The sequence below is a fragment of the Phyllostomus discolor genome, chromosome 12 (genome assembly GCF_004126475.2).
Source record: "Phyllostomus discolor isolate MPI-MPIP mPhyDis1 chromosome 12, mPhyDis1.pri.v3, whole genome shotgun sequence".
In the NCBI taxonomy this organism is placed as follows: domain Eukaryota; kingdom Metazoa; phylum Chordata; class Mammalia; order Chiroptera; family Phyllostomidae; genus Phyllostomus; species Phyllostomus discolor.
Window position 1 is genome coordinate 20,088,539 of NC_040914.2, and position 23,055 is coordinate 20,111,593.

The following is a 23,055-nucleotide window of genomic DNA, read 5'->3' on the forward strand; positions in this document are numbered from 1 at the left end:
AGCCCCTCCTCCCTCAGATGGGAGACCATCCCCAGATCTCTCCTGGGAGGGGCGGGGGAGCGCGGGACCAAAAGTTAGGATCCTTATGGAGGAGTGAGTCAGATACTTAGACAAACAGATAAATCTTTATTGACTCCTCAAGATGATGTTGGTCTTTGTCTCTGGAACATTGGAGCTCGGAGCATCTTTCTTGCCATTGCCAGACCAGTGCTTCGCAGCATCCGTGGAGCTCGGAGCATCTTTCTCGCCATTGCCAGACCAGTGCTTCGCAGCATCCGTGGAGCTTGGAGCATCTTTCTCGCCATTGCCAGACCAGTGCTTCGCAGCATCCGTGGAGCTCGGAGCATCTTTCTTGCCATTGCCGAACCAGTGCTTCACAGCATCCATGAAGTACGAAGGGTCCTTCTCAGCCCAATAGCAAAGTATCCTGGGGGAGAGGGGGGTTTGGGGCAAGGGTGCCCATAGCTGATCCAGATCAGATCCTGGCCTCCCTATATTTGATCTTACCCACGCAACAACCCAAGCCTCACCCTCCTAGGTTAAGCAAGCTCCAAACTCTTTCCTAAGCACCACCCCCAGTGGAAGTCCAGCTTTCAGGGTTCCATAGCTCCCAGACCCCACTCTGCCCGGGAAGTCCACCCCTCACTCCAATCCCTGCCTTCCTCAGTGGGCAGCTCACAGGATGGTGATGCTGGCAATCAGCACCATGAAGCCCCAGCTCAGCATCCCGACCAGCAGTCTTCCCAGCACATTCTCCACCTTCGGAGACTGTGGTGACAGGGGCTGGAGGGCTGTGGACAGCTTGGTGGGACGCTGAGTGATCCCATCCGGGGCCACCCCAGCCTGGTTCATGGTGTCTGAGGATGATGTCTCCTCCACGAGTCTTTTGGGCAACACTGACAGGGGAGAAGGAAGGAATAGCCCTGGGAAGGCATGGTGGTCCCACCGGCCAAGGCAAGCCCTCCCACCCCCGGCCCCAGGGCCAGGCCCTGCACGAGGCAATCACGCGCCTCCAACTGCACCTAGGCAGACACACCCTGGGGGGGGGGGGCTGCCACTGTGGCCAGAAGCCACACCCAGGGCAGGAAGTGACACTTCCATGGAGTGAAATCACACCTTGGCAGGAAGTTCTTGTGCCATAAGCCACACCCCTGAAGGAGACAACCCCTGGCCCTGAGTCCCAGACTTCGGTACCACTCCCCAAGCGCTGACCTTTGACGTGAAAACGGATGACCGTGGCGGGGCTGGATTTCACGGTGTCCAGCTGGCAGCGGTAAGTCCCCGCGTCCTTCGGAGCCACCATGGTCTTTGTCAGGGTGGGCTCTTTCCCCTTGGATACCAAGGTCTCAGACTTGTTCCTCCAAACCTAGACCCAAGCTCAAGGGGTCACAGAGGCCTGGGGAATTCAGGGGTTGCGGGAGCACAGGGGTAAGAAGATCGTGGGGACTTCATGGGGGGGAGATGGGTGTCCTGGGTGTAGTGGTCAGGGTAAAGGGCCCCCAGGGGGTTGGTGGTGGCCAAGCCTGGTAGGTCATGGGTCATAGGGACTGTGGTGCAGGCCTGTGGATACAGGGTTGGCATGGGCCTGGTGGACTTGGATTTCAAGGGTACAGGATTCAGAGGGCCCCACCCTGTAAAAGTTGTAATCGGTCAGGCCTTGAGAGGCTTGGTGCCAGTTGAGCTCACAGTCCAGGATCATGTCTTCCATTTCATGGACCTTGATTATGCGCTCTGGAGATAGGGGGTTACTGTGCAACGCTCCTCTGTGGCTCTTGGCCGCCCCGGAGCCCCTTTCCACTGGGTCGCCCCGCCTTTTCTCTCCCGCTGACTGTAGTCTCCGCTCTCTCTGTGCTCAGTCACTGCTCTGGCTCCACCCCTTTGGCACCAACCCCTCCTATTGGGCCCAGCTCTCTCACCCCCACAATCCAAGGACTTCCGACAAGCGTGAACCTGCTTCTGGCAGGTACTGCACCAGATCAGAGTCTGCAGCATCATACCTGAAGAAGCGGGGCCGAGGCTGTATTTGCCCACAAAGGGGCAGGGCTAAAAGGAGAGGGCGGGCAGGGCTGGAGCGCAGCTGGTAGGAAGTCGGGGTCTAACCAGGAAAGAATGCTCCCCAAGATGGCTTTGGTGCAGAAGGAATACTGGAGACCCAGGAATGAAGACGTGGGGAATGAAGAAACACCGAGACCCAAAAGGAGGAGCAGAAAGGCTGGGTGTTTACAGTGCAGGGATGAGGGAGAGAGGGCCAGCACCCATAATGCTGACTTACCACATTTGTTGGGACAAAAAGCTGCCTCAGAAGAGAACAAAGAGAGACAGAGAGAGAGAGAATCAGATTTTTAAGTTAAAGGATGAGACGGGGAGGCGGGGGGTGGGGAGGCAGAGGCTGGACTGGAGCTCCTGGCTTTGAGGGGAGGAAGGAGCTGGGTGCCCAAACCCCTGCGTCTGAAGGAGGCGGGTGGGAGAGCTGAGGGACCAGACTTGGGGAAGCAAGGGGCTGGGAACAGGGACTCTTGGAGTGTGGAAGGAGGGGGCTGCAGTCCAGGACTCTCATCTTTCCTCACCCTCTTTTTGGAACCGAGCAACGTAGCGGGCAAAGGTATCCTTTTGCAGGCTCAGCATCCAGAACAGCTCCTTCACCAGGAGCTCACCTGGAAAGAAGCAGGATGAGAGAGAGTGGTCCGCTCCCTTCCTCCCAGGCAAAGAAGTTCGCCTCTGTCTGCAAGCCTGGCATTCGCTTTTTGGCCTCCTCAGGGAAGACCCCTGAAACAGAGTGGCCACTTAACACGCTGGCTAAGAACACCTGGGACAAGTCTGCACTGTCATGGTCTCCCTTTTAGGGGGGACGAAGTGGCAAGGCCACACAGCTAGGAAGTGGCAGAGCTGGGAACTGAACCTAGGCAGTCTGGCTCCAGAGCCCAGTACCTGACCCCCCTGCCTCAACCAGGCATCACCAGCAATCACTTCCCTTCGAGAAACTGGAGCCCCCTGCCCTGTCCCCTCCATGCATTTGCCTTTTACATCACTGTCCGTGATGCGTTTCAGATCCTTCAGCAAACTCCAGGATGCCTTTTCCAGTGTGGCCTCATCTGTGGGAAGACAGAACCCCAGATTCTACTGTTACTGCCTCATTGGCTTCCTAGTCTCGGCAACTACAATACCCATGGGGCCACTAGACAAGGATAGGCCTGGTTAAGAAGTTATTTGCCAGCCCTGGCTGGCGTAGCTCAGTGGATTGAGCGCGGGCTGGGAACCAGAGTGTCCCAGGTTTGATTCCCAGCCAGGGTACATTCCTGGGTTGCAGGCCGTAACCCCCAGCAACCACACATTGATGTTTCTCTCTCTCTATCTCCCTCCCTTCCCTTCCTAAAAATAAAAAAAGAAGTTATTTGCCCATTGCTTTCTGGGAGTTGTAGTTTTGTTGCATAAAATTGCAGGCTAAGGGGTGGGGGAACACCATATTTGCTAGCCCTGAGGAACCCTGAAATCTGTACCCAAGCCTGCTACATTTCAAACCCAGGAGACTCTACCTTCGGCCCTTTGCCCCTGCACCCAGCAATCCTAGCCCAGATCCCTCCTTTCCCAGGACCCTGGAGTCTGGGCTCCATCCTGCCCTCACCGACGACCCCCATATAGGAATCCTCGTCAATCGGCAGCTCCTTGAAATCCTGCACGGCCTGCTTTAACCTTTTCATCACGTTTTTGTGATGCTCAGCCCCCAGGTGGCCTGGCAAGTAATCCGTCTCCAAGGAGTTTAGCGCCTCCACGACCTTTGTATCACATATGACACAACCCAAGGCAGGAAGCAGGCAGCTGGCCAGCGCCCCTACCAGGAGGGAAAGCCGCGGCCCCATTGAGGCCGGAGCGCTCAATCTGCGCAGACCCCTGGGAAGAGTCCTCTCACCCCGAGGAGGTGAGCGCTAAATGAAGAGATGCCCTACCCCGAGACTAATGGACCCCCAATTTGCAGGGAGCACAATTCTCATTAGGGAACCGAGGAGTCCTGATGCACCCTGAACAGACGCTGCCGATCTCCAGAGGCTTGTAACCTCAAACAGTAGGGTTCGCTGAAGAGCTGAGTCCAGGTTCCCAGGGCTTTGAGAGAGGAAGACCGGGCCACACCCTTCCACTCTACTACTTTCCCACTACTGAAATTAAGGATTTTGTTAGAGGCGAGGGTGAGGTTGGTTGCGCAGTATAGAGATTTGACTGGGGTCAAAGTCACAGTTCACTTCCATCTACAAGGTAACTCCCACAGCCTCCGCCTTCTATCTAGCTTCCTACTTGGTACCCGAAATTCCCAAGAGATGTTACGTGAGGGGCTTCCTTGGCCCCGCCCAGGAGCCCAACTCTGAGTCTGATTGGACCACAACAAAGGAGTCCCCGCCTATCGCGCCTTGATGTCACAGAGGCGGTCGGCTTTTCAGATCCGAACTTCCCGAGCATCGATAGAAGTGTCTATAGAAGTACCCTATCTGCTCCAGCTTTCCAGAAACAAGGGATGGAATTCTGGACTCCAGCTTGCTCCCTTCTCTGGGCCCCGGGACCCAGGCTTCCGGCTAGATGCCCACGACCCCAGACATCGACATCGGAGGACGCTAAAAGTGGCCATTCCCAGCCCTAGGACTACGACTCCCAGAAGGCTGCGGACCTCTCCCTAGCGGAGAACCACAGCCAACCCCGTGGCATTGTGGGAAATGTAGTCCAAGAGTTCTACTGTGAGGGGGCGTGGCGTATGAGGGTAAATGGTAATGGAAAAAAATACAATAACAAATACATAAAAAAAGAATTATACTGTGTGCTCACTTCTTGCTCCACCTTCTCTCACAGCCTCGGCCTGAATGTCAAGGTCCCAGAGGAAAGTGAGGTCCGGGGGCCAATAGTGAGAGACGAGAAAAGAACTGGGGCCCAGAGGCAAGGGTGGCAACAAGAGGCTGCCAGATCTAAGCAAGGAGAATACCCCAACACATGGGCCATGAGTGTCCCTGGAAGTTGTGCATTTTTCCTCCTTCTGACACACACACACATTCATGCGCGCAAGCCCCCAAAAATCCACAGACAGGTTGGTGACATGGACTTTTAAGTCATACCTCCCTCTCTCCCCCTTATGGCAGCTGAGTAGTGAATAATCGCTCAAAACTCCTCAAGAGGACTACAAAAGGGGCTTAGATTCTTAGACAATTTTGTGATAAATGTATCTACCTTCACTCCCCCTTCAAAAAGCATCAAGGGAATACTGAAACCTTAGTCAAGAATCCTATCCTCTTTGGCCAAGGGTCCTCCTGCTGGGATATGAGGTTAATCCAGGGTCTGCATACCCCCAAATCTTCCCATCCCTCACTGCCAAAGCCAGCTGTCACTAAGTTCTGTGAATTCAGGGGCAGACAGACAGTGATTAGGCACAGTACCAGCAGCTTTCTGCAAGTCCAGAGGACACGTTTATGCCAGCTGGCTTCCAGAAAACCCATCATCTCCCCCAGCAGCTCAGCTGCAGAGGATGAAACATCCTTAATTTGGAGAGGCAACCCAAGCTCAGAGCCAACATGGGCAGTGCCTGCCTTCTGTAGTTTTTTTTAAGATTTTATTTATTTATTTTTAGACAGAGGGGAAGAGAGGGAGAAAGAGAGGGACAGAAACATCCAAGTGTGGTTGCCTCTCACACGCCCCCTACTGGGGACCTGGCCCACAACTCAGCCATGTGCCCTGACTGGGATCAAACCAGCAACCCTTTGGTTCGCAGGTCTGCACTCAATCCACTGAGCCGCACCAGCCAGGGCTTGTCTTTGGTAGTTTTTGAGCTTAAAAAAAACAAGTCTCCTTAAATTTCTGGAAAGCCTTGCTTCAGAAGCTGCAGCATTTCTGCAGCCATCCCTCTCTTCCGTCTCCCACGTTTTAGCCTATCTGCTGGAATAAGCTAAATAAAGTCTTTGTGAGGTTTTTTTCAGGGGCTGAGTTGGATAGAGTTTCACTCTTCTCAGAAACTGCCCCAACTACACATAGTTTGCCTTGCATCAGTCTTTCTGCCAGTGGTGACGTGTTGAGCTTCTGGCTGTACCTATACTCAACTCTTCACCGATGTTCTCCAGAACTCCAGGACCCCCACTGCTCTGGAAGAGCCCTGCAGGGTTTGCCACTCTCTAGAGCAAGCCCCCCCCCATCTAGAACCATTCCAGAAACACAGAAGGGGAGCTGGCTAGTGATTGCTCTAGAACACCCACGAGTTCCTGCAGTCCTGAGGGCCTAAGAAAGAGAAACATCTCTTCCGTAAAAGACCTCAACAGTCAACATTAGAGGGAGTAGTTTCTGATTCTTGAGCCCTCTGCCATCTAGAAGTACTACTGTCATCTAGAAGTACACTGGATATGTGCTGGGAAGAACAGGTGGCCGTTGTGCCTTGCAGAACTGTCATGAGCCTCCTCAGACATTGCCAGCCATCAGGAACATACTTTCTGCTGGTTCTAGAGTGCTCAGGCAGTCGCTGAAAAGCCTCTCTTTCTCTGAAATTCTAGCCAACTAGAATCACTCTAGAAATGGGTGCCTGTCTGCTGCAGGACTGCCAGTAGCTGCTCGGCCTCTGGAAACCCGTGACGCTGTCTCTGGATGGGTCAGACTATTCCAAAAAAACTCCTCCGCAATTTCTGGACCGGGGACAAGTCGGCGTTAATGCCCACCCACTCAGGCAGGAAGGCGGCCTCTGGCTTGAAGATGTCGAGGAAGCTGGAGTCGGGCAGGGTGAAGTTGGCCAGGTAGACGGTGTCTCCACCAGCCAGGTAGGCGGCCCAGAAACCGAAAGTGCCGATGGTCATGATGGTGTGGTTGCACTGTGTGAGCAGCGCGAAGTCCCGGCCCGGGGAGCCCTCCTGCCCGTCTCCAGCGAACACCACATCGCCCTGGGAGGCATCGATGTTCTGCCGGCACCAGGCCATGCCGTTGCTGGTGACCACGAAGACGGGGGCTACGTGCCGGGCCCGGAACCAGTCCATGGCCTGCTGGAGGTAAGCGCGATCGCCCACCACACCCTTCCAGTGATGGGGCATCACCTCCAGATAGTCCCCACGGCGCACGTGGACGCCCACGAAGGTGCTCGGGGTGGCCCCAGTGCCGGGCAGGCGGAGCCGCCTCAGGAAATCCTGGGCCTGGTCCCGAAGGTGGTCGTGCAGGGTGAACTCCCTCCGGATCTGATCCCGGACATGGTGGAAGAAGGTCCAGGAGCAAGGGAAGCCCCTGAGCTTCAGCAAAGGCTGCTGCAAGTGGGCGTACTCCTCCGCCATCCAGTCGTTCAGGTCCAGCGTCCGCCAGGGCATGTCTCTGTCCACCTCGGGCGCCAGCACCGGCAGGGTGATGCGGAACACAGGGGCCAGGGCGGCGTGCATGGCGGGCAGGATGAAGGCCTGGCGGCCGTTGAGCTGGGCCAGGGCCAGCAGAGTGGCATACTGCCCCATCTGGTTACCGAACCGGCCGTCCGGGGAGATGGTCCAGGTTCCTGAGAGGGAGGCCGGGTGCGCAAGACAGGGAGATGAGGCGTTGGCGCTCACCGGAGTGCCAGACAGGCAGAAGATGGCCACAGGGCCTGTCGCCCGGCGTCTGCCCCTGAACAGGACGGGCAGGTCCAGGACGTTGTGAAAGAGGTCTTGCGAGAGGTGGAGGAAGGCAATCGAGGCAAGAACACAGGCTAGCAGGAAGGTCAGACAGAGGGGCCGGCGGCTGAGGGTCCCCATGGCTGCAGGACAGAAAAAATGAGTGAGCAGAAGCTCGGAGCCTGAGGGAGGTGTCGGGGAGGAGAGGCTGGAAGGAATGAATGAAGGGCCTCAGGGTTTGGACTCTGGGTCTCAGGGAAAAGGGGATCAGGGTCCAGGACTCCTGGATCTGAGGGAGGAGAAGCTGGAGGTTTGGAATTTGGGAGCGTGGGGATGCAGATGGTGAAAAACGGTGGTTTCCAAGAGAGCAATAGTGCAGGATCCCACACCTGCGCCCCCACCTTGCAGCCCAGTCTCACCACCCCGCCCGTGAGGCCCACCGAAGCTGGGTGGTGTTCCACCAGCTCCTTTCTCACGTGTACCTCTGGGTGAGGAATCAAATCCACCGAGGAGGGGACAGGAAGCCACAGGCCACAGAGAGAGTGAGTGGCTGGAGGGCCAAGGTTGATAAGAGATCTTGATCTTGGGTGGAGCACTAGCAGGGCAGTGAGGATGAAGGTCACTCCCCGGGTCATAAAAAGAGGTTGGGAGTGCGACTGCTGGGGGTGGGGTATCCGCCCTTCCCACTAACCTGAGCTCCTGGAGGGTGGCGGGTACCCACTCGCCGTGGCGTGGCCCCAGCCAGCTGTCCTCAAGAGCGGTCTACACCCGGCAGCCCCGGAACCGCGGACTCCAGGTTCCCGGGACCCGCCGGCCTGCGCTCCACGCCTCCTCGCTCAATTGGCGGCCAGGGCTCTGAGATCCAGCGCGCTGGGCGCGGTGTGCTGGTTCACAGCTTCTGCCTCCCCCGGCTAGGCAGGTAGGGGTGAGGCAGAGCCCCGCCCCTTCCTGCCGGGGCGGGGGGGGGGGGGGCCGCTATCCCAGCCCCCTTCCTTCTCCCCGGCCCTGGCCAGCCGGGGGGGCCAGGCTGGCCACCCAGGACACGCATCCGTCGGTGGACCTGGAGATCCAGCGCCCAGATGCAATGCGGGACCCGGCGATCCGTCAACCTCTCCCTCTTCTCCGCTGCCTGGGCTTACCTTGTCTTCCGTGTCTCTGGATGCGCCAGCCCGGTCTCGCCCCAGTGGCTTTGGGTGGGACCTGATACAGGTCCCGCGAGGCAGCGGTGCAGTTCTCACCCGACCACATCCTCCCCTGGAGGCGGGAAAACCTGTTTGCCGGGCTGCTGCAGGAGCAGATGCAGAGCCTCCTCCAGCTCTCAGAGTGCGACCTGAAGGTGTCCCCGTGCCTACTGGGGACCCCCACCCCTGGCCAGAGTCATGGCCCCCAAGCCTCTCATTTGAGGAGATTTTAGGGTCTGGCCCCTAACTCCCCAGAGGGGCACATCTCGAGGCAGCCCCTCCTGAGGACCGGAAGAAACAAGCACCGTGGATGTCACTCTTCCTTCCTGGACCTGGCCAGAGTCCAGCGGGGAAAGGACGACCTCGGCTGTCCCACGAAATCAATGCGGTTTCCCCCTGCTGGAGGCGGCTGCCCACCTCACCCACCCAGCCCCAGCAGTCAGAACCAGACACTCCGGAATTTGCCGGGACTCTCCAGACCCTTGATCATAACTCCTCCACACGCAGGACTGGGTCTGGGGGTCCTCAGACTGAAAAGAGTCCTGGCCTCCGGCCCTTGGGTCTCACTGTGACCACCAGGCGGGGGGGGGGGGGGGACGGGGGGGCTGGCCCTGAACGGGTCTGCCTAGGGTGGGCAGGCAGCGAGTGGGGTCTTGACTTTGTGTAGGAAAGCTTCCACAACATGAGTCCCAGTGACTAGGAGGGAACGTTTATTAAAGCTGGGGCCAGTGAAACGAGGAAAGGCTTCGGATAGAGGGAGCAACCGGAGAGGGACCAGGTAGGGAAATGAGCCTGGGCTGGGCTGCTTTGGCTCACTAGGAAACCAGAGAAAAGGGGGCCTTGGGGCCCTGGCAGGGTGGCTCAGATGGCTGCAGCATGACCTCCGTGCACCAAGGTTGCAGGTTCAATCCCCAGACAGCAGATGCAAGGGCTGACCGATGAATGCATGCACAGGTGGAGGACAGGTCAGTGTTTCTCTCTCTCTTCCTTCCTCTCTCTCTAAAACCAATTTTAAAAATTTAAAGGGGGTCTGGGGGCTTGGGGCAGGGCTGGGGGCAGCCCAGGAGGAGCTGCTGCTGCCCATTGCTCCCTCGTTGCAAGCCTCTTGGGGGCCCTGGAGCTTAGGAGATGCTGCCTGTGAGGGAGCGATAGGGGGGAGGGGAGGGGGAAGGGAATGGCATGGGCACGCTTCCTGGAGGGAAAGCCTGCCAGAACCTTCGTTTTGATGAGTTTTAAAGGCTGGGGGCTTGGGGGGATCTTGGGAAGGACGGCCAATAGACTATTCATCAGCGTTATGCTGATGCGCCTAAAGAAGACTTACTCCCTCAACTCCACCCGCCCCTGGGTGCGGCTGGCACGGACTGGATCTCTGCCATCTCCCTGAACAGGGCGATTTAGACTGCTCACCCTCTGGTTGAGGAGTGCAAACCATTTACTCTTAAGTGTCTTTGGTTTAGGGAGGATACAATTTAATGATGATGGGTTTTTTTAAGATTTTATTTATTTATTTTTAGAGAGGGAAGGGAGGGAGAAAGAGAGAGAGAGAGAGAGAAACATCAGTGTGCGGTTCCTGGGGGCCATGGCCTGCAACCCAGGCATATGCCCTGACTGGTAATCAAACCTGCAATGTTTTGGTTCGCAGCTCGTGCTCAATCCACTGAGCTACACCAGCCAGAGCCAAGTTTAGGGAGGATACAATTTATTAGGTAGCTGCCAACTGCTCGGCATCTAGGTTTACCACTTGGCTGCAAACTGCTTGTTTAAGGAACTGTCTCAGTTTCCCCTTTCCACTGGTCCTGGGTCACTAGCCTGTCTTATAACTTCCATCTCAGAGCCCGGCTCACCTGCCGACGACTCAGAGCTAGAGACACCCACCCACGCCAGCCACTGTGGGAGCACTTGTCTGGGCCTGAAGTAGCTTGTCTTATGAAAGAAACAGACAGGATTGCATCAGGGAGGAAGAGGCCTGGGTGTCTGATACACCAGCTCCTGGGTAGGAGTTGGTGAGCTTGAGATGGAAGGCTGGCTTGAGATGAGATGATTTGGGGCCAGGACACTTGTGTCCTTGCAGAGAATACTTTGTCCTGTGTCACCTACTGATTTGCTGATGACAGAGGATCTTCAGTGTCTGACCCCAGAAACCTGGAAATTCAGGTAGGATGCAGAAACTCCAGTGATGGGACAGAGTCTGCAAAAGTCATTCAGGGAGGCAGGCCCCCAGCCCTCCTCCCTCAGATCCAGGAGTCCAGGCCCCCAGCCCCTCCTCCCTCAGACCCAGGGGTCCAGGCCCCCAGCCCCTCCTCCCTCAGACCCAGGGGTCCAGGCCCCCAGCCCCTCCTCCCTCAGACCCAGGGGTCCAGGCCCCCAGCCCCTCCTCCCTCAGACCCAGGGGTCTAGATCCCCAGCCCCTCCTCCCTCAGACCCAAGAGTCCAGGCCCCCAGCCCCTCCTCCCTCAGACCCAAGGGTCCAGGCCCCCAGCCCCTCCTCCCTCAGACCCAAGGGTCCAGGCCCCCAGCCACTCCTCCCTTGGACCCAGGAGTCCGGGCCCCCACCTGGAAGGACCACCTGATTGCATCACGAGTTCAGGCTGACCTGGACACGGTGGAATCCTTGCTCCTGCCAAGTGGGTCAAATATCACAAGTCAGGTGAACGGATGGTGACTGGGCGGGTCTGTCAGGATATAAATTCCACAGCTTCTGCATCTATCCCAAGATACTCGAGTGTCTCTCGGCTGAGAACCGACGTGCCTTTGCACCGCCTGAGCAGCAGTCCGCGCATCTGCTCCCTCAGACCGCCAGCATCTGCAACAGCATCTAGACCCTGCAGCAATTCGGACTGCAGGTTCCGGACCCGCTGGAGGACGTGAGCCATTGATGGGCAGAGACAAGACCGGAGTCCAGTGCCCGGGACTGTGGGTCCCTGTGCTGGCTGTCCTGCTGGGAGCCTGCCAGGCACTCCCCGTCGCAGACTCCAGCCCCCTCCTCCAATTTGGGAGCCAAGTCCGGCAGCGGTACCTCTACACAGATGATGCCCAGGAGACGGAGGCCCACCTGGAGATCCGGGCTGATGGCACCGTGGCGGGGTCTGCCAGCCAGAGCCCCGAAAGTGAGTGTGGGGGCTGGACTGGGCCTGAGGGGGAGGGGCCTGGGGCCTGGAGTGCTGGGGCCGGGAAAAGGGGGTCTGAGTCTCTGACCACTTTCTCCCCTCAGGTCTCTTGGAGCTCAAAGCCCTGAAGCCAGGTGTCATTCAGATCATGGGGGTGGTGACCTCCAGGTTCCTGTGCCAGAGGCCAGATGGGTCCTTGTATGGATCGGTGAGTTCCCGGGATGGCCCTCCTCCACCTCTACCCCTTTCCCATCTCCTTCAGGACTGCCCCGGGCCAGCTTAGGGTCCACACCCTCTGCACGGCCAGACCTCACTGAAACCCATGAAGGTGGGGCCATTGCCATCAATGTTTGCAAGAAGGGGAAACTGAGGCTCAGGCAGCAACACCACTAGCCCCAAGTCACGAGGCTGCCGAATGGCACAGTGGCCTGAAAGACGGAGTCTTGGGTCTGGTGACCCTTGGTGACCCCATGGGCTTCTATGTGCTGGGCACGTGGTCACTCAGGGAACCTGTACTGTGACCACGGCCTTGGGGGGGGGGGTGGCCAGACCCCCCTGCTCAGTCTGGGAGAGCTTTGGCTGTTCGCTGGGCTGGAACGTTCTGCTTTGTGAGGTGGGGACAGGAAGTGGGCTTTGCAGAACTACCCAGGGGCATCCTAGAGGTTGGGGTGGGAGGCCAGGACCCCGCAGGCAGGAGGTGTGGCGGTGTCTCTGATCTCTGGTCTCGTCCCCTCAGCTCTACTTCAACGCCAGGGCCTGCAGCTTCCGGGAGCTGCTTCTGGAGGATGGGTACAACATCTACCAGTCCGAGGCCCTCGGCCTCCCGCTCCGCCTGGCCCCCCACGACTCCTCATCCTCGGATTGGCGCCACTGGGGACCCTCCCGCTTCCTGCCGCTGAAGGGCCTGCCCCCAGCACCACCGCCGGAGAGCCCAGGGGTCCCGTTCCCTGGCCCCCCAGACGTGAGCTCCTCGGACCCCCTCAGCATGGTGCGGTCCTCACTGGACCAAAGCCCCAGCTATATGTCCTGAAGCCTCAGGCCACTTACGACTGCGTCTCCTCTTTATTTATTGGGTTATTTATCTTATTTATATTTTTACTTTTCTTACTTGGAATAATAAAGAGTATGAAAGAAAGATCAGAGTGAACATGTGTGTGTTTGAGGAAAGAAACGGGATCTGCTTTCCCTCCCCCTGTTGACCTCCAAGGCCCCCTGGCTCCCATGGCTGAAAGGGTGTGAGAAAGTCCCAGCCTCCCCCTCACAGGGCCTCAGCTTTCTGTTCCCATGAGATGAGGTGTCTGTCCCCAGGAACCCTGGACTACCCCTGCCCTTGGACAGGAGAGAGCTTATCCCCACCCATTTTACCCCCAACTTCCTGTTGGTGCTGTGGAACTGTTTCTCAGGGGTACCACAATAACGGGATTCTTTTTTAAACAGGGAACTATTTTTAATGACACTGAAGGCCCACAGCCTCTTGGGAGATATAGTTTTCTGGGTTCACGTAGCACTAGAAATGGGACAACATCTTGGTCTTCAGGGCTGGGGCAGGTCTCTTGGATCCTGGGGGTGTTATTGGTGCTAGGGAGGTACTCGTGGGTCCCGAAGGACCAGAGAGCTGGACATCTGGACATGGGAATCCCAGGAGAACCAGAGACTAGGAACCCGGACAGCCTGGTCTGAGGGAAGAAGGGCGGGGGGCCCAGACATGTGGTCTGAGGGTGGGGGAACTGGAGATTGGGAATCCTAGGTCTCAGGAAGAGGACTTGAAGGTCCAAATGCTTCTGCCCAGGTGCCCATGGGCTTTGGAGTATAATGACAGTCAAGGACAGGCTTCGCCAGAGGGGAACTTAGTCGAAACACCAAAAACAGCAGAGAACTAGGCAGTGTGAGAGCGGCACCGTGGTCCATCGCTACGAGGCAATCAGATCATGGTACATAGATGTATCACGTGGACAGGCCACACGCCCCCTCCAGGGCAGAGGACCCGTGGGGACGCCAGCCTCCACAGAACCTTCCCCAGTTTCCTTTGCTCCCTGTGCTGGTGCTGGTTCGGCCCCACCCATGTGTGTTTCGGGGTTCATGGAGCTGCATGGTCAGTGGCCTGAGTGGAAAATGTTCTCTGTGAACTTTTGCTTTCCTGCTTGTTCCATGTGGGATTTTCAGGGGTGGGATTTAGGAGGATTAAGAAACTGTGCTGCTGCCTTAACCGAGTGGCTCAGTTGATTGGGTCATTGTCCCATAAACCAAAAGATCTCCGGTTCCATTCCCCATCAGGGCACATGCTTGGGTTGTGGGTTTGATTCCTGGTAGGGGTGTACATGGGAGGCAACCAACTGATGTTTCGTTCTCTCTCTCCTGCCCTCCCTTACTCTATTTTTCTTTCATATATATAAAACTATGCTGCCCTGGTTGGTGTGGCTCAGTGGATTGAGCACTGGCCTGTGAACCAAAGGGTCACTGGTTCAATTCCCAATCAGGGCACGTGCCTGGGTTGCAGGTCAGGTCCCCAGTCGGGGGGCACGTGAGGGACAACCACACATTGACGTTTCTCTCCCTCTCTTTCTCCCACCCTTCCCCTCTGTCCAAAAAGAAATAAATAAAATCTTTTTTTTAAAGATTTTTATTTTATTTATTTTTAGGGAGAGAAGGGAGGGGGAGAGAGAGAGAGAGAGAGAGAGACATTAATGTGCGGTTGCTGGGGGTTATGGCCTGCAACCCAGGAATGTACCCTGGCTGGGAATTGAACCTGGGACACTTTGGTTCCCAGCCCACGAAATAAATAAAATCTTTAAAAAAATAGCTATGCTTTTTAGCTTGACTCTAATAGCAAGGAAATGTCAAACAAATTCCAACCAAGGGGCCTGCCGCCAAACAACTGGTCTTGACTCTTCAAAAATGTTAATGTCAAGAAAGAAAAAGACAGAGGAACGTTTCCAAGAACAGAGACCAGAGAGACAGCTGCACCAAATGCCATTGGGGGGGAACCCATTTCCTGTCCTGGACATTCGTACGGCACTCAGTGACATTTGGATGCCTTCTGTCCATGAGACAGTAGTAATGTATCCACATTGAAGTTTCTGATTCTGACCATCGTATTGTGGTTAGTACGAAGAATGTCCTTGCCCTTAGCAAATACACACCCACATATTCAGGGACGAAGGGACGTGGTATTGCCAATGTTATATCAAATGTTCCTGGAAAAGTAAACATAAAAAGATAGTGAGCAAACACTAGTGCAAATGGGTGCAGGAATGGCAAGAATTGGGGGACCTGGGTAAAGAATACACGGACGTCTTTGTACAAGGCATGACATTTTCTGTAAGTTCAAAATTACATCAAGTGAAATTAGATAACATTGCAGCCCCCTCAGAATGCAGGGAAGAGCTTATAAGAAGCAGGAGAAATCTCTAGGTGCCCCACCCGAATCAAAGGAAGGAAGGAAGGAAGGAAGGAAGGAAGGAAGGAAGGAAGGAAGGAAGGAAGGAAGGAAGGAAGGGAAAAGGAAAAAAGATGGGAAGAAGAGCAGAAGGGAACGGGACAAGGGGAAGAAGAAACCCTGAGAAAGAAGTGGGACTCGGAGTAGAAAGAGGGAACCAACCTGCAGTTTCCCGGGCCAGGAACCTGCGTCTCAAGGCTAAGCCCCAAAGGTCACCACTTTAGTTCATGGCAGGTGGTTAAAACCCTGCCAACCTGGATCCAATGGGATGTTATTCCACCTTAAAAGGGAAGGAAATTCTGCCCTGGCCGACTGGCTCCATTAGCTGGAGCATCCTCCCATAACTAAAAGGTGGCGGGTTCGATTCCTGGTCAGGACATGCTGCTAGGTTGTGGGTTCAATCCCTGGTCCCAAGCACATAAGGGAGGAGGCTATGGATCGATATTTCTGTCCCTCCCATCCTCTCTCTAAAAGCAATTTTTAAAAATGTCCTTGGGTGAGAATTGAAACAACTGTTTGTAAATAAAAATAATTTCTTTTTTTTTAAGGGAAGGGAATTCCAATGCATGCTGCTGCATGGATGACCTTGCAAACATTCCGCTAGCCCCGACATGTGCGTGTCCGTTCGCTGGAGCATCGACCGGAATGCTGGAAAGGATACAGTTTTCATTCCCAGTCAGGGCAGCATGCATGTCTGGGCGTGGGGAGGGCTCAGCCCCAGATGGGGCACGTACATACGGGAGGCAACCAGTCGATGCTTCTTTCTCACATCAATGTTTCTCTCCCTCTCTCTCTCTCCTTCCCTTCCCTTCTCTAAAATCAGCAATAGGCACGTCCTCTGGTAAGAATAAACACATGCATGCACACACACATTTTGCTAAGTGAGAGAAAAGAAGCCAGACACACATGGACAGAGACTACACGAGTCCATTTACAAAGAAGTATCTAGAGCCCTGGCTGGTGTGGCTCAGTGGACTGAGCACCAAGCCTGAGAACCAAAGGGTCGCTGGTTCGATTCCCAGGCAGGGCATCTGCCTGGGTTTCGGGCCAGGTCCCCAGTGGGGGGCGTATGTGTGTTGTTTCCCTCTCTTTCTCTCTCCCTCCCTTCCCTTCTCTCTAAAAATAAATAAACAAAATCTTTAAAAATATTATAACATTTTTTAAAAAGAAGTATAAAATAGAAATAAAAATAGGGAATAGAATGGTGGGTGCCAGGGGCTGGGGGAAGACGAGGAATGGAATGCCGTTGAATGGGCGCAGAGTTGTGATTTGGGAGGAGGAAAAAGTTCTGCAGATGGGTGACGGCCGTGTAACAATGTGAATGTATTTAATGCCACTGAACTGTATACTTAACATTGGTTAAAACAGGCCCTGACAAAGCAAAAGGTCACCAGTTCGATTCCCCATTTCCCCATCAGGGCACACACAAGAGGCGACCGATCAATGTTTCTCTCTCATATGCATGTTTCTCTCCCTCTCTTTCTCCCTCCCTCCCCCTCTCTCTAAAATCAATAACTAAGTACTAAAAATTAAAAGCTTTAAATTTTAAAAATGCCTAAGATGGTAAATGTTATGTGTGTATCTCACCACACGCACACAATCCACAAAATTGCGCTAAGAAAACTTCGGGAGGACCCCCTGTCACCGTTCGGGCTCTGGGTGGGGAAAAAGTGACCCTCCTTCTGTTGAAAGCCGTGCAGCCACGGCACCACCTCATGTGCACCGCGTGCCCGAGTCTGGGAACCCGAGGGAATAGCGGTGGGACTAGTGATCGCCCCAGGGCTTCCGGCCAAAGCAAAGGTCTCTCTGGAGAGGTGCCACTCAACTCAGATATTGCAGGAGAGTATTGGATGAGTTCATACTCCAAAGTCACAGACAGAGTTTACACAGAGCCCAGGTGTGTGGCATGTGCCAGCAGAACCGTTGAGCAACGCTGGACAGCCCCGCCTAGCAACAAAGGCAGTGTGGAACAGGCAGGGGAAAAATGATGGTGCGAGATTTCTTTTCAATCCTCACCCGAGGATTTGTTTTATCGATTTTAGAACAAGAGGGAGAGGCAGAGAAAGAGAGAGACATTGATGTGAGAGAGAAACGTCTATTAGTCGCCTCCCATACGTGCCCCAACTGGAGATCGAGTCTGCGACTTTTGGAGTGCCAGAAGATTCTCCAGCCACCTGAGCCACCCGGCCAGGGCCCCGTGTCTGTGAGATATGTGTACGAATTATCTTCTTTGCAGAAGTGTCTCCTCAAGTCCCTTGCCAAGTTTTAAAATCAGGTTATTGGCTTTGGTTGTGGTTGAGTTGCAAAAGTTCCATTGTATATTCTGGCCATTAATCCCTCATCAAATATATGATGGCAAATATTTTCTCCCACTCCATTCTTTGATTTCTAGTAAAAGTTTTAAATTTGGATATAGTCCAATTTATTTATTTTTACTTTTGTTGCCTGTGATGTTGCTGCCTCAGCCTAAAAATCATTGCTAAATCCAATGGCATGAAACTTTTTCCCTCAGAGAAGCTTTCTTTTAAGAGCTTTAGTTTTAGGTCTTACATTTAAGTTACTGGTTGCATTTGAGTAATTTTTGCATAACATGTAAGATGAGGGTCCCCTTCATTGTTTTTATAAAAGATTTTATGTATTTATTTTTAGGGGAGGAAGAAAGAGAGAGAAACATCAATGTGTGGTTGCCTCTCACACGACCCCCCACTGGGGGCTTGGCCCACAACCCAGGCATGTGCCCTGACTGAGAATCGAACCAGCAACCCTTTGGTTCGCAGGCTGGTGCTCAGTCCACTGAGCCACACCAGCCAGGGTCCCCTTCATTGTTTTACATGTGGGCATCCCGTTTTTCCAGCACTGTCTGTTAAAAAGATTAAGGTAAAATCTTTTCTATGTCAGTAGAGCTTTTGAGTATGGACACAACTATTCCCAGCTATTTGTTTTTTGGTAATGATTAATCCATTTTTAAGCAGTCAACTTTCCTCTAAATATTCACTGACTGCTTTCATAGCTAAAAATAGCCAGCTGTGAATTTCCCAATTTTAGATTTCTCTAAACATTCAAACTCGGACTGGGATTTTAACCAATGAAACATAACAAAGTCTGTAATCTCAGATTCCTTCCCTGAAAGCAGAGGGATGAGGAAGTACAAACTCCCAGCCATAAAACACACTCAAGGGAACACGAGGTCCAGCACGGGCAACGTGGTCAGTCACCTGTCTTGTAACAACTACGTACGGTGTCATGTGAGTGCCGGGCTTATCGGGGTGAACCCTTTGCACGTTACACTGCTGTCTAATCACTGTGTCATACGCCTGAAATTAACATAATATCGCATGTCAGCTAGATTTTTTTTAAAAAAGAACAAACTTGAAAAATACCAGTGCCTTGTGGGGAAAAGGTGCCTTGAATAGAAGAAAACCAATAATACAGTTTTGCTCATATTTTTTACAAGTCTGACGTAACGGATTCTCATGGATGCTTTAAACACCCTCAAGGAGAGCCAAGCGGGGGTGGGGCGATGATCGGACGGATCGTTTGGTCCCTCACAATGCACAGTCATAGAAGCACTGGCACAATGGATATACACATGTTCCCTCAACGCCTCTATTCTTTTTTTTTAAGATTTTATTTTTATTTCTTTCTAGCGAGAGGAGAAAGAGAGGGAGAGAAACATCAATGTGTGGTTGCCTCTCACACACCCCCAACTGGGAGACCTGTCCCACAACCCAGGCATGCGCCCTGACTGGGAATCGAACCAGCAACCTTTTTGGTTTGTAGTCCAGCACTCAATCCATTGAGCCACACCAGCCAGGGCTCAATGCCTCTATTCTGATCAAGATTTTGATACTCCTTCTTAGCTGTCATTTTTCTTCTTCTAGGTAAAAGGGTTCTCCTGGGTAAGATTTTTCTTAGGAGTTGGGTTTTGCTCATCCGCCAGGTGAGGCTCTGTTAACAGTTGGATGGTTGAAGGTTTGGCCCTGGGCCCCTTCTAAGTGTATTCTCACCAAGCTCAAGTTCCAAGACAAGACCCGTTTTTGTTTTTGTTTTTGTTTTTGTTTTTTCAAATCCTCACTCAAGGATACTTAGTAATTTTAGAGAGAGAATGGGAGAGAAACATCCCTCGATTGCTTCCCATTGAGTCCTGGCCAGGGATCGAACTTGCGACTTTTCCCTGTACTGGATGGCGCCCTAACCAACGGAGCCACACTGACCTGGGCAAGACCCATTTTTCTCTTTTGCATTAGACGTTCTCACAATCACATAACTTAGGAAGCTGACTGTGGTGATCCTGAATTCTCTCCCACATCTGTTTCCTCTGTGTCCTGTCTTTATTGCACAGCCTGGAAAACACCTTCTAAGAGTCCTATCATTTTATTTTCTAAAGATTTTATTTATTTATTTTTTAAAGAAGGTCGCAGAAGGAGAATGGGAGAGAAACATCAATGTGTGAGAGAAACATCGATGGGTTGCCTCTCACACTCCCCTAACTAGAGACCTGGCCTGCAACGCAGGCATGTGCCCTGATCCGGAATCGAGCCAGCGACCTTTCAGTTCATAGGACAATGCCCAGCTAACTGAGCCAGTCAGGATGAGTTGTATCATTTTAATAGGATGTGAGGCAAGAACACTTACCAGCTGTTTGTTCTGGGGCCTTCTCTGCAAAATGTGTGGAATGTTTACTCTGCTTTCTAAATCCTCGCCTGAGGATATGTTTATGGGCGGGGAGAGGAGGGTGGAAGAGCTATCAGTTGCTTCCCATACCTGCCCCAATTGGTATCGAACCCTCAACTTTTTGGTGTACAGGATGATGCTCCAACCAGCTGAACCACTGACCCGTGCTGAACTATCTCCTCTTCATTACACACCCAGGGTTCCCTCTGCTTGCTCTGGCTGCTGTCACTTGAGCATGAAGCCCACATTCCAACTCTGTGGCCCCCTTTGCCAACCAACAGGAGTGGCAGGGAGGCCCGTTCAGGAGAGGAAGAAGGAGGCGGTGGGACACGAGGAATTGTTTCCCACCTCCAGCTGCAGCCTGCATCTGGCCAGCAGCCCTGGCAGCAATGGCTGCAGGTCCCAGGCACGTTGCTATTTTCAGCGCGTGATTTTCAGCCGGCTGCGCCGCCTTCTAGCCTCTCTGACAGAGGCGCTGCGCCCCCCACTGATCATGCAGACTTGGAAGTCAGAGCGCCAGCTGCCGGGGTTCTCTCCCCAGAGGTCAGAGTTCTACCCGGCAGGGGCCAGTCCTCCACGACCTACAGTCTGCGGGGGGGGGGGGGGGTTGAGCTGCTCCTGGTAACCGCTACTTCCGCTATCTCAAGAAGCGCGTTTCCTTTTCCAGCTACCTGGCACCCTTGTAATCAACTCCCTTTAATAAAGTCCCTGTATTTGAAATGCCTGGAGTGGTTTCTGCTTTCAGCAGCAGACCCAGAAACCTGGTCTTTTTGGGTTCAATTGAAAGCCTTTGGTCAACTTTGAAATCAAAACACATGTTTCAAAGAAAGCTGAAGACCTGCAATACTGACAGCTACAAAATAAACACCTCCAGCCCTGGCTGGTGTGGCTCAGTGGATTGAGCATCAGCCTGAGAACCAAAGGGTCACTGGTTCCATTCCCAGTCAGGGCACATGCCTGCATTGTGGGCCAGGTCCCCAGTAAGGGGCACTGGAGGGGCAACCGCACACTGATGTTCCTCTCCCTCTCTTTCTCCCTCCCTTCCCCTCTCCAAACAGCCAAAGGGAGAATTCCTGAACTGGAGGACAGATCTCAGTATGTTACCTGAAAGGCAGCACGGAAAGACAAGTTGCTGGAAAACTGAAGAAGAAATTAAGAGGCATGGAAATAGAATGAAAAGCTCCAAGAAACTTCTAGAAGAAAATGTAGAGAGATCAAGAGTGAGATATGAGATAAACTTCCAGAAGATAATGGCACCCCAGCCGGGTAGCTCTGTTGGCTAGAACATAGTCTCCGTGCACCAAGGTTGCAGGTTCGATCCCCCACCACGGCACATACAACAGTCAACCAATGGATGCATAAATAAGTGGAACACCAAATCCATCTCTCTCTCTCTCTCTCTCTCTCTCTCTCTCTCTCTCTCTCTCTCTCTCTCTTTCTCTCAAATTTAGAGAAGAGCAACTTCCAGATTTAACGAAAGACATGAAATCTCTGACGAAGGAAGCAAAAAATATCCTGAGCGGCACAGAAAGAAGTGCACACCTAGATACATTCTAGCGAATCTGCTGGACACCGAAGACACAGAGAAGACCTTTTTAAAAAGCCAGGGGCGGGAAGCCTCACAGACCGAGGAAAGACCATCAGTAACAGCTGACCATCCCCGGCGATAATAAGAGCCCGAAGTCAGAAGTCCCCGTCACTCGGGGAGAAACTGGTGGTCAACCCAGGCTTGAACGCGAGCCACACAGCCTTTAAAGAACGAGGACAACATGATGACACTTTCAGACAAGTAAAAACTGAAAAACGGCTACGCTGTGTTCCACCCTGAAAGAACTGCTGACGCATGTCGTTTACAAAGAAGCAAACTGAAGCTGAAAGGAAAGGGTCAGCAGCCACGAGGAACTGGAACAAGGAAGTTGGTAATGGGTGGGTAAATTTATGTAAATATTAACCGTATAAAACAATAACAAGGGGCTGAGGCGCCCTGGCTGGGGAGGCGCAGCGGGCCAAGCGCTGGCATGCGAACCAGGAGGCTGCGGATTTGATTCCCGGTCAGGGCACACGCCAGGTTCCCAGTAGGGGGCGCGCGAGAGGCAACTGATCGATGTTCCTCTCACGCGTCATTGTTTCTCGCCCTCTCTTCCTCCCTTCCTCCATCTCTAAAAACAAATAAATTTAAAAATTTTTGAAAAAGGGGACACATCGCTCATATGCATAAAAAAAAGTTGGGGCTGGGAGCCATGGGTGAAGCTGATCAAAAGGTGAACACACTTCCAGGTATAAGACAAGTAAGTCTCGGGTTGTAATGTACGGCTTAGCGACTATGGTTGATACTGGGTCGCACATTGGAAAGTTGCTAAGAAAGCAGATCGTAAACTCCCTCATCACGTGAAAATTTGTAACTGTGTAAGGTCATGGATGTTAGCTCTGGCGGCTGTCATTTTGCAGTATATGCATATATCAAATCATGGTCTTGTCCGCCTGAAACTAATTCAAAGTTACACGATAACTGCATCTCAATAAAAGCAGGGGAAACGAAGAGCAGAAGGCCAAGGCCAAAGGCTGGCCAGAGGTGAAGCCAGGGAAACCCTCACCCACTGCTGGTGGGAACAGCAGATGGTGCAGCCCCTTTGGAAAATAATTCGGCAATTTTGTAAGACAGCCAAACCTCCACCTACCATGAGTCACCCTCCCAAGCGTTTACTGAAGATAAATAAAGTGGATATTTGCAAAAGTCTTATACAAAAATACTCACAGATCATTGTCAAAAATGGAAACAATCAGAATGGCTGGTCTTGGGTCCTAAATCCTATCAAACAAGCCTCAGCTGGCCTCAGTGAGCCCTGGCTGCAGCCGATTAGATTCACAGCTTGGTCTCACCTGGGAGTCTCCCAGCCCAGCACCAGTGGCAGCCGTCTCAGATTGCTTTACAGTCAGGCAGCATGGCACCGGGTGAAACACAGGTGGGGGTTGACCTTGGCTTGCACCAGCCGGGAAAGCCCAGGGCCTGTGCACCCAGGGGACAGCTACAGACCACGTCGGAGCACCGTCACTCTGCCCCTGCCCAGCTGATCCTC

General features: G+C 53.4%; 3 protein-coding genes across 3 annotated transcripts; 1 reads left to right on the forward strand and 2 right to left on the reverse strand.

Moving 5' to 3' along the window:
- Positions 1–126: 126 nt before the first annotated feature.
- IZUMO1 (izumo sperm-egg fusion 1) lies at positions 127–4,365 on the reverse strand. Its single transcript, XM_028530319.2, has 9 exons — positions 3,623–4,365; positions 3,018–3,092; positions 2,568–2,654; positions 2,273–2,293; positions 1,917–1,997; positions 1,631–1,731; positions 1,213–1,366; positions 680–896; positions 127–427 (listed from the first exon to the last, which is right to left on the reverse strand). The coding sequence occupies exons 1-9, from the start codon at positions 3,855–3,857 to the stop codon at positions 127–129; spliced, it is 1,272 nt and encodes a 423-aa protein (XP_028386120.1). The 5' UTR covers positions 3,858–4,365.
- Positions 4,366–5,760: 1,395 nt separating this feature from the next.
- On the reverse strand, positions 5,761–8,333 carry FUT1 (fucosyltransferase 1 (H blood group)). The gene is made up of 2 exons (XM_028530178.2): positions 8,272–8,333; positions 5,761–7,723 (listed from the first exon to the last, which is right to left on the reverse strand). The coding sequence occupies exon 2, from the start codon at positions 7,719–7,721 to the stop codon at positions 6,609–6,611; it is 1,113 nt and encodes a 370-aa protein (XP_028385979.1). The 5' UTR covers positions 7,722–7,723; positions 8,272–8,333; the 3' UTR covers positions 5,761–6,608.
- A 2,977-nt stretch (positions 8,334–11,310) lies between these two features.
- On the forward strand, positions 11,311–12,980 carry FGF21 (fibroblast growth factor 21). The gene is made up of 3 exons (XM_028529304.2): positions 11,311–11,868; positions 11,973–12,076; positions 12,605–12,980. The coding sequence occupies exons 1-3, from the start codon at positions 11,637–11,639 to the stop codon at positions 12,896–12,898; spliced, it is 630 nt and encodes a 209-aa protein (XP_028385105.1). The 5' UTR covers positions 11,311–11,636; the 3' UTR covers positions 12,899–12,980.
- The last annotated feature ends 10,075 nt before the right edge of the window (positions 12,981–23,055 follow it).